The 10309-nt window shown below is 45.3% G+C and overlaps 2 protein-coding genes across 5 annotated transcripts; one reads left to right on the top strand and one right to left on the bottom strand.

Annotated features, from left to right (window-relative positions):
• Window positions 1–1503, bottom strand: pfdn1 (prefoldin subunit 1). The gene is made up of 4 exons (XM_040027142.1): window positions 1370–1503; window positions 866–1032; window positions 695–779; window positions 1–178 (listed from the first exon to the last, which is right to left on the bottom strand). Exons 1-4 carry the CDS (start codon window positions 1400–1402, stop codon window positions 95–97), a joined length of 369 nt encoding a protein of 122 aa, XP_039883076.1. The 5' UTR covers window positions 1403–1503; the 3' UTR covers window positions 1–94.
• On the top strand, window positions 178–9561 carry LOC120730680 (deoxycytidine kinase 2-like). 4 transcript variants are annotated; one of them, XM_040027138.1, is made up of 8 exons: window positions 178–852; window positions 6785–6903; window positions 6977–7060; window positions 7149–7258; window positions 7533–7680; window positions 7803–7918; window positions 7998–8097; window positions 9200–9561. In XM_040027138.1, exons 3-8 carry the CDS (start codon window positions 7019–7021, stop codon window positions 9224–9226), a joined length of 543 nt encoding a protein of 180 aa, XP_039883072.1. In that variant the 5' UTR covers window positions 178–852; window positions 6785–6903; window positions 6977–7018; the 3' UTR covers window positions 9227–9561. The 4 variants fall into 4 exon arrangements, with proteins under 4 accessions (XP_039883072.1, XP_039883074.1, XP_039883071.1 ...); XM_040027140.1 differs by lacking the exon at window positions 178–852 and adding an exon at window positions 1031–1354; XM_040027137.1 differs by lacking the exon at window positions 178–852 and adding an exon at window positions 5038–5501.
• The last annotated feature ends 748 nt before the right edge of the window (window positions 9562–10309 follow it).

The raw sequence follows: 10309 nt of genomic DNA, 5'->3' as shown, positions 1-10309 counted from the left end.
CGTCTTCAAGCTTTTATTGTGAAAAACTCACACGGGAAACAGCGTGTGTGTGTGTATTACAGTGTAATTATAGTGTGTGTGATGATGATGATGGTCAGTGGGCTCTCCTGGACAGCAGCATCTCTCTTATGTTGTCCTCAGCTTCCTTCACGCTGCGTTCAAGGTACACCTTCCTCTGCTGGAAATCACAAGCACAAACATACTGTCAGTGCTTAGCTGTGTGTGTGTGTGTGTGTGTGTGTGTGTGTGTGTGTCGCACACCAACACTGTTCCAACCTCCTGAAATCAGACTGCAGGACAATTCATTCCTTTTTTTGTGTAAATCACAACAACAGTTACATCAACGTGTTTCATTTTTAAAGTAAAGACTCTAACCCCAACTATCATGTGACCCTCTGTGTGTGTGTGTGTGAGGGGGGTCACATGATAGTTGAGATTGTTGCCAAGGGCCCCTCTATAAGCACCTGGCAACAGTGAGAAGGAAAAACTCCCTTTTGACAACAGTGTTCAGTAAGTTTAAGGTGAAACAGGTCCCAACTCTGGATAGTCCTATTTTGAGAGCTGCTCCAACCAAAGTGGGATGGATGCTGTCTCTCCTAACAAGACCAGGTTTCCCTAACCCCACGCAGAACACGCCCACACGCGTGATGTCAATCAGTAGTTAGCCAATGAGAAGAGGCGTGTGCATGCGCACCTCCAACTCTTTGATCTTCTCGTCAGCCGTCTTCTGTTTGTCTGTCAGCAGGTTATTGATCTCCTCCTTGGACTGCAGGATGAACCTGAAACACATCATGATTGAACCAATGTGATTGGCTGACACCTGCGTGACGTTCAGGTGTGTTAAGGTTGAAGGTAGGTGACTCACATGCGCCCCACACCCTCATAGAGTCGCGTGTTGTCGGGCAGCGTGGCGATCTCGGCGTGCGTCAGTTTGGCGTGCTTCTGAACGCGCGTCAGCTGATCGATCTGCAGATCGGCCATCTTGACTTTCTGCTGCGTGTCGATCATCTTCACCTGCAGCTCGGAGAAGGCCTGCGGAGCGCACCCGGGTTAGTCCCCATGGTAACAGAGCCTGCCCACTGTGAAGTACCCGCCCCCTTTAGCTCTACGTCACGGCGTCTCACCAGAGACCCACAACCCACTCGCACACGAGTCCGCTGCGTCAGTATGACATTAGGGGCTCTAACTACATCACGGTGACGACACAAGGCCTGAGCGCAGCTGTGTTAAAAGTCACGAGCGTGACGGTCTCGGTGTCCCGCGGACACAGACGAGGTCGTAGGCAGTTTAAACCGGAGACTGTGGAAAAAACACTCGACCACGTGTGAAACAGCCGCGCTAGTCACACACACAGGTGAGGAGCTCCTACCTTTTTCAGCTCCAGATCTACGGGCGCCGCCATCTTCTTTCTGCTCCCGACTCTGAGGACACACTGCGCATGCGTGAGAGCCGCCGCCTTCTTCTTCTTCTTCCTTTATCTTTTTATGGGAGTAGCAAAGAGCGTCAAGTGCACTACCGCCACCTGCTGGACTGGAGTGTCTGTCTTGTTAATGTTTGTTTATAATGGAGCACTGTAACAAAAAATAATTTCCGCCAGGGATCAATAAAGTATTCTGATTCTGATTAGCTGTGTCCCAAAACGTCCTTCGGAGGACCCCGGCCTTCGCGGTCTACGTGGGCCGGGTCCTCCAAAGACCGAGAAGGCCGGAAGTGCGAGGCTGTGAAATAAGACGGTCCAGCCTTCAGATCTGCGTCACCGCTGTCTCAGTGGAGTTTAATAAACTCGGCCGTCTGCTCCTTGCTGTCTAAAATATAACAGGACACCGGAGTAAACTCGACCATCTCACACTTCTGTTTAATCAGTTTTCTGTTTGACGTTTATTCAGCTGTGTGAAAACCACCCGGGGGATGCGAGAGTCAGTACGGATTCAGATCGAGCAGACCAACATCATCGGCACTATTAGATTCAATAGAATACATCACAAATACCACAGACAAAAAGCAACATGTGGCTGGGTTATTCAGAGACTTGAGGCATTTGACTCTATAGATCCTGATATATTAATAAGAAATCTGGAACGTTATGGTGTCAGAGGGGTCGCTCTAGATTGGGCCCGGAGTTATTTAGGTGACAGGAAGCAGTTTGTGAAATTAAATGGTGGTTGCTCCTTATGTATGCACATTGCTTGTGGTGTACCCCAAGGGTCAGTTTTGGGTCCAAAATTCTTCAACTTGTACATTAACAACATCTGTAAAGTATTAAAAGTGGTTCTCTTTGCTGATGATACAAACATCTTCTGCTCTGGTGATGATCTGCAGAATTTATTGGAGGATATGAAATAAGTAAAGTGAAGTTCTGGCTTGATAAAAACAAATTATCATTAAATTTGAATAAATCTAAACTTATGTTATTTGGAAATAGTAGTTTAAATACAAATGCTGAGATTCAAATAAATGGTGTTGATATTGAAAGAGTCAGTGAAAATAAATTTCTGGGGGTAATAATAGATGAAAAACTTAACTGGGAGCTCACGTAAGATATATTCATTCCAACGTATCACGAAGCATTGCAACACTAAACAAGGCAAAGCAGGTATTAGACAAACATCCCTTCATGTTCTCTACTGTTCACTGGTTTCACCATGCTTAAGCTATTGTGCAGAGGTCTGGGGCAACAACTATAAAACCACATTACACTCACTTTGTACTCTTCAAAAAAAAGCAGTTCGAATCATCCACAGTGCAGGTTACAGGAACGTACAAACTCACTATTTTTGCAGTCTGAAATATTGAAAATCGCCAATCTAGTAAAATTGCAAACAGCACAAATTCTAATCAAAGCAAAAAATAAGGAACTGGCAGGTAATATTCAGAGTACGTTTTTTCTTGTTGAAAGAAGGAAGCTATAATTTAAGGGCTTTTTGTAACTTCACAACAGGGAAGGTCCGTACTAAAAGGAAAAGCTTTTGTGTTTCTGTGCATGGAGTGAAACTGTGGAACAGTCTAAATATGGAATTAAAGCAACGTCCAAACATAGAACAGTTCAAAAAGAGTTATAAAAATATGATCTTCTCGAACTATAAAGAAAAGGAAAATATTGAAATTAAGTGAATGTCTCTATTTTAAAAATTTCATGATGTGATATTATAGTATATAGTTGTTCACTATTTTTATTACAGATTATATCAATGAGGAAGCAACTAAATATTAACTGATAACTTATGGGATTAAATCGGTGTGTACTTCTTCCCACTTCCTTTCAACATGTAAACGAATCAGAACGGCAGCGATATTGAAATGTATTGACTTTTGTATAGTATTTTTCTCTCTCTCTTATTTTCTTTACTAAATGTACCTGTATATTGTTTACATGTTTGAAATAAATTAACAAACAAACAATATGGACATTCTGTGTCCATTGTTTATTTCATTCTGAAACCTAATTTTTATTTACTTTATTCCAAACAGAAGTGTTTATTTATTATTCTGAAAGCTGGAGACAGTGCCAAATTACGGAGCCCCCCAGGGGACATGGGAGAAAAAAAAATTTACGGAGGAAAAAAAAAAAAATTAGGGAGGAAAAAAAAAAATTAGGGAGGAAAAAAAAAATTAAGACGGACTTTTGCGAGATCTCGCAAAAGTATTGCGAGCGCTCGCAAAAGTATTGCGAGATCTCGCAATAAGTATTGCGAGCACTCGCAAAAGTATTGCGAGATCTCGCAAAAGTTTTAGCCGCATTCTTCGGAGGCCGCCAGCTCGAAGCCGACCGGGAGGTCGAGGCACGATGTGCCGGGAAAGCGGTGTTCCTCCCGGCTGTAGTAGGTCTCGACCTCCCGTTAGCTTCGAGCTAGTGGCCGCCAGCTCGAAGCCGACCGGGAGGTCGAGGCACGATGTGCCGGGAAAGCGGTGTTCCTCCCGGCTGTAGTAGGTCTCGACCTCCCGTTAGCTTCGAGCTAGTGGGTGTCAGATCTCCAAAAACATCGGAGCTCTTTTGCAAATATGTGATGTCTTGTAAACCGAGCAGGTATCTGACGTTTACACAACTACATTCACGCCTCAAAATATCTTAAAAGTGTATTTTGTGACCCAGAAAGAGTAATATTACAACTAAGTAGCTGCCGCCATTGTTGGAGTTTTGCGAGATCTCGCAATACTTTTGCGAGCGCTCGCAATACTTTTGCGAGATCTCGCAATACTTTTGCGAGCGCTCGCAATACTTTTGCGAGATCTCGCAAAAGTCCGTCTTAATTTTTTTTTTCCTCCCTAATTTTTTTTTTTCCCTCCGTAATTTTTTTTTCTCCCATGTCCCCTGGGGGGCTCCGTACCAAATAGTTCACTGATATTTTGTTGAATTACAATGTGGACACTCTGCAATAATTTAACAGAAGTGCTTGTGTTTTACTTGAAGTTTTATTTTTGCAATGTTTTTCTATTTAAAGTTTTCAGGGATAAGCCTCTTGAATTTCTCTAAGTAGAAATATATGTAAAAAAAAAAAGATTTTAAATTTTCTTGTAGTTTATTGCACATTTTTGCAATTTATGTAATTACTATGGACTTAATGCAGACATATTATTAAAATTTGGGCTATAATGGTTGTATTGATGTATAGCAACTTGAAATGCTACTACACCATGTAAAAATATAAAGTAAGCTCTGGCAGACTTGGTTCTATGGTAGGTCTTAAAGGGTTAAATCATCAAACTGTAAATCATAAATTTTGAATTGTTATTGATCCTTTACTCCTGGTCCTCAAGTGTATATTTATTCTCTTACTCTTCTTATATTTATTGTTTGTTTACTTGCACTGCTGTAGCTGGAGCCTCGTCGTCTCGTGTCTCTACTGGACTGTATGTAGCGGAGATGACAATAAAGTTTACTTTGACTTCAGCAGCGAGCAGGCGCACCGAAGGCTCTCGCGCTCACTTTTCGCGTATAAAATTTCGAAAAAACATCGGTGCAAATTATAAGTCTGTATCATGATGTCTGGTGTTTTCGTGTTTGTTGGTTTGTTTTTATTTTGCGGGTTGGTGATTAGATGCTGCTCCAGCCAGCCAGAGAATCCGCCGCTCAAAAACCGCTACTGTTTCCACCCACTGTGTTTCTCTCCTCTGTGGATGAGATGAAAGGCTGCTGTGAACACAGGTAACAGAAGGTAGAGCCAGGCAGGTGGAGTGAGGCAGGTGTGATGTTGGACATGAAGGAAACTGAAGGAGGTCTGCACGAGCGCTGACAGAGACCTCCTCCTCCTCCTCTGCTCATGCGTGACTCCGCCCCCGGAAACGGAAGTCTGTATGCGCGCGGAGTTTAATTTGAGCAGCATCTCGCGCGCCGGTCAGTGGGTTTCAAAACAGCAGCGAGCAATAATCGATAATCAGCGATCGATCCGTGAACATGGCGACCCCCCCGAAGAGGCCGTGCCCCCCTCCCCGCAGCCCGCCGCTGAACGGCAGCTTTTCCCGCCAAAGAAAGGAGAAGAAGATCTCCATCGAAGGAAACATAGGTGAGCTCACCGGGGCGCGCGCCCCCCGGACCGGCTGGACGCTCATGGACCCCGACTGACCCGGACCGACCGGGGCAAACGGACCCGGGGGACCGACCCGGACCGCCGGTTAACGAGCTCTCAGGCCCGGGTCTGTAAGTCCGTGAGCCTCCCGCCTTCACGGAAACAAGTGGCGCCAAAACCGCCCGCTTATCATCAATAATCAGCTGTTTGTGATCGATAAACAGCTGTTTCTAGTCACAGTTAGCTGTCCATGGTCAATTGCTGTTTATATCGCAAATCAATTGTTTGTAGTCAATACTCGGCCCTGTGTTCAATAATCAGCTGTTGATGATCGATAACCAGCTGTTTATAGTCAAAATTTGCTGTCAACAGTCAGTAATCATCTGGACGATTCCATCATCATCCGAGTGACTTCTTACGATAATCGATTGATCATCAGCTGTTTGAACTCAATTATAAGCTGCTTGTCTTTGAAAATCAGCTGTTTGTGATCAATAATCAGCAGTTTTTAATGGAGCTGTGCTGCTGGGGTTAGAAGGCAGAGGTTTAAATTTGGGTGTTAAATAGGTGGAGCTTGCTCCTTTAGGTGTTTGAAGGTGAACGCTGGTCATGTGGAGTCTGTGGGCGGAGCTCAGGTGAGCCAGACTGATGGAGGTTTGCAAGTCGAGGTCAGACCTCCAAAGGTTGATTCTGTTCATCTGGACGCAGCGTTTTGTGGGAGAAACGTTTCGTCACTCATCCAGGTGACTTCTTCAGTCTCAGGTCAGAGTTTTGATCTCCAGAGCGAGGACGTGACCTCATCACTGAGGTTGGGGTCAGGTGACAGTGTGAGCAGAGACAATCAGAGGTTGAATCAGCTGCTCATGGTTGCCATGGTTTTACTTGATCCTGCGGTCACATGACTTCCTGCAAAAGTCAGCTGTTTCGGTCCTTTTCTTAAGCCCCACCCACACAGGAAGTCTTACAGCATCAGCATTAATGCTGATTTCCTGTATTAGTGTGTGGAGCATCAGTAGCTCCACACTGCACGCCGCCTTGGGTCCAGCTGGCAAAGAGGGAAAAGGCCAGCTCACTAAGAATAACAGGAAGTGGGTCGTCGTTACCAGGTCTAATGTTACCACGGTAACTTGGCTCACTTTGTGGAACAGTAAACCTGAGATTGTGTCATGTCAGGGTTACCTGAACAGGTGTGATTCCTCCAATCAGGCAGGACCAGAGATCTGTCACATTTCTGTCTCTCACCCGTGTGTCTCACCCGTGTGTCTCACCTGTGCCTCCAGCTGCAGGAAAGTCGACGTTTGTGCGCCTCCTTCAGGCAGCGTCAGAGGACTGGGAGGTCATCCCTGAACCCATTGGCAAGTGGTGCAACGTGCAGAATGACAGCGATGACGTTTACCTGGTGAGCCTGAATGCAGCACACATTCTCTGAAGTCTGTGTTTACTTGCTTGTTTACCTGCTTGTTTACCTGCAGGAGCTGAGCTCATCTCAAAAGAGTGGAGGAAACCTGCTGCAGATGCTGTACGATAAACCCAGCCGCTGGTCCTACACCTTCCAGGTAACACACCTGGCTCCATCCCCTACCATAGCAGCACTGTGTGTCAGACTATGTGTACCTGTCTCAAGTGAGTCTCACCTGTGTGCAGAGCTACGCGTGTCTGAGCAGAGTTCGAGCTCAGCTTCAGTCGCCATCAATCAAACTTCAGCAGGCAGAAAACCCCGTCCAGTTCTACGAGCGCTCCATCTACTCCGACAGGTAACTTACCTGACAGGTCTCCAAAAGGTTGCTTCTGTTCATCTGCACGTAGCGTTTCGTCATCATCAGGTGACGTCTTCAGTCTCAGCTGACTGCAGGTTTCAATCTTATAAACATAATGACTGAAACCAGCCCACTGAGGGAACAATGGGCTGGGAGGTCAGTTCCTTAATCTTAATTATGTAAATTCTCATGACCATTGATCTCCTGACAGGTAACTCGCACGCATTTAACACAGACACAGGTGTGAGACATGTAACTCCTGTGTGTACAGGTACGTGTTTGCGTCAAACCTGTTTGAGAGCGGCGACCTGTCGGAGACGGAGTGGAGTGTGTATCAGGACTGGCACACCTGGTTACTGAACCAGTTTGAGTCCGACATCGCTCTCGACGCCATCATCTACCTCAGAGCCCCGCCACAGGTAAAGACGTACAGGAGAACCTGGAGAGTCCTGCCACCTCAGGGTAAACGCATCGCCCTCTGTGATGGGCTCTCCTTCCTTCGGTTGCCTTCAGGTGCCGTGTTTGTGTGTGTATTTTTCAGCGCTGCATGCAGCGGCTGCTTCATCGCGGCCGGCAAGAAGAGCAGGAAATTCCTCTGGAGTACCTTGAGCAGCTGCACTTCAAACATGAAGCCTGGCTCTACCACAGGAACCTCAGGTAACTATATGCCACTGAGCGTGCTCAGAGCCTCAGCGGTGCGTTCAGGAGCGCCTTTTTAACCTGTGTTTGCATTAAGGTTGGACTTTGATTATTTGAGCGAACTTCCTGTTCTCGTCCTGGACGTCAACGACGACTTCAAGAACGACCGCATCAAACAGGAAGCCATCATCGACAAGGTCAGTCTGAGCTTTTATTTTGAAGGTTTTCCTTCTGATGATGGTGGTTTTATTTGTTTTTCATACACGTCCCAAACCGCTCTGTTTCTTCTCTTGGTTACAAACAACCAGTGAACCACTTCTTGTTTGCTTTTATGTAGAAGTCATTGACTCCTCGTCTGTATAACGAGTGACTCTGTTTGTCAGGAGTACCGTCACTGTCAGAGTAAATTGTTAAATGTTGCCATTGTTGCACTTAAATGTGTAAACCGTGCCTTAAACTGCGTGGTTAGATATTCTTCTGTTCGTCCGACACATCTATGATGCTGCAGGAGGTAATCAGCTGTAGCTGTTTAACTACAGGCAGGTTTCATGTGAGATTCTGGTTTCCTTATCTTGTGAAGGATGTCCACTCCCGGCCATTTAGGGGCTCGCCTATGCTTGCATATGGTGAACCATTAAAGTTAAGCCATATACGGGTGTGGGGAGATGGCCTTTGGATAACCAGGAAATGTGGTTAACAGTTGTGAGCATATATTGTGTGGCAAGAAGACAGACGCACGCACGCACGCGGTGATTTTAACCATTTGTGGGTGTTACAATGGGTGGTGCTTGCATTCACTGAATAAAAGGCTGCAGGGAAGGCTGTTTCTTGGAAGTTGGCTAGGAAACAGTGGGGGGTGATGCGTCTCTGAACTAGCGGGCCTGCTGAAGCGCAGACTCAACGATCGCCACGAGAGGAAAGACCGTCAAGCTGTTATTGGGGTTTTTAACAATCAGTATCTTAATTCTTAATAGAAATCTCAGTCTTTGCTGCATTTTATATTCTGACGTGTGCCTGTTTATATAAAGCAACACGCCTAACATGTGTTTAATCTGTTTTTGAACATCGTTCCTGAGAGTAACTGAATAAACTGTGTAAACTCTGTGACCTGCGCAAAAGTTTGTATACTTTGAAGTGACAGTAAAATATGTCAGATTCTTCCATGTTTGGCTGTTTGTTCGTGTATGTGCTGCTTACATCTTTCTGTGCTTGTATTTAATTCTCATTTAACTTTCACCTGGTGGTTTTATTTTGAAAGGCTTTTGTAATCTGGTAACAGGACTTAATTTTTATCTGCAGGTCAGAGAGTTTCTCACCACACTGTGAAGCTCATCCACCAATGAGAGCTGCTGGGAGAAGTGGTGGCGTGTCTGATTGGACGACTGATGTGTTTGGGGTTTTTTTTGGTTTTTTTTTGCTGTTGTTTTGTTTTTTTTTAACTTGTTTTTATATTTTTGTAGTTTAAGAGTGTGTGTGTGTGTGTGTGTGTGTGTGTGTGTGTGTGAGACCATGATATATTTACTTGCTCTTAGCTTCATATTTATCCTTCAGTCTGATCATTTCTGTTTGTCCTGACAATGAGGTGTTGTTGAAGCCACCACGATGCCTTCAGGGACCGTTGGTGTTCTGGTTTCTGTGTGAATAAAGTCAAACTGAATGAGCACGCTGAGTTCTTTTAAATACCAAAGTCCTGTGTGTGTGTGTTCGTGTTCGTTCAGGCTCACTTACAGCTCAGAGGTTTAACTCTGTGAAGCTGGATTTAAGAAATAACTAACTAGTTATTGGAGCATGTTAGCGCCATCTTGTGGCGGTAAAGGACGTGACAGTGTAGTCAGGTTAACCAGCGGGCCACCTGACTCAAACAGGCTCCCCTCCACACTGATTCATTCAGAAGGTGTCTACAGACCCGAACATCACATCTAATGAGTGGATTCACGCGTTTCACTGCAGCTCGCCACGGCGAGAAACCGCCGACAGCATCAGAGAGACACAACGACGAGCCTCTACAGTTCTTATTTACCTCTCCATTATTGGTTCAGTCGTTAGTTAGCGCCAACCAGGTGACGTCATGTTTTGTACTGCCACAGGATGGCACTATGCACACTCCTTTAAAGGCCGTGCCACAGTTAAACCTGTGATGGTGTCAAAGCAGGGCTCCTTGCTGGAAACCAACCTGAACACGTATGTTTGACCTCTGAGGGTTACTCAGACTGAGTGTGATGGGTGATTACAGAGGTCGGTAATGATCAACTGAGAGACGGCGAAGCGTGACGGGAACAACGTCGAGTCATCGTGAACAAGGCAGATTCACTAATGACCTATACACAGACTGGGATGTTCACTAAACATTTCTTTTGTCCCGTAGCTCACAGACTGATTTATGATTGGTTGGTTGATTTGTTGATCAGT

The sequence above is a fragment of the Simochromis diagramma genome, unplaced genomic scaffold (genome assembly GCF_900408965.1).
Source record: "Simochromis diagramma unplaced genomic scaffold, fSimDia1.1 OVJJ01000773.1, whole genome shotgun sequence".
Taxonomy (NCBI): domain Eukaryota; kingdom Metazoa; phylum Chordata; class Actinopteri; order Cichliformes; family Cichlidae; genus Simochromis; species Simochromis diagramma.
This window is presented reverse-complemented; position numbering and strand designations above follow the sequence as displayed.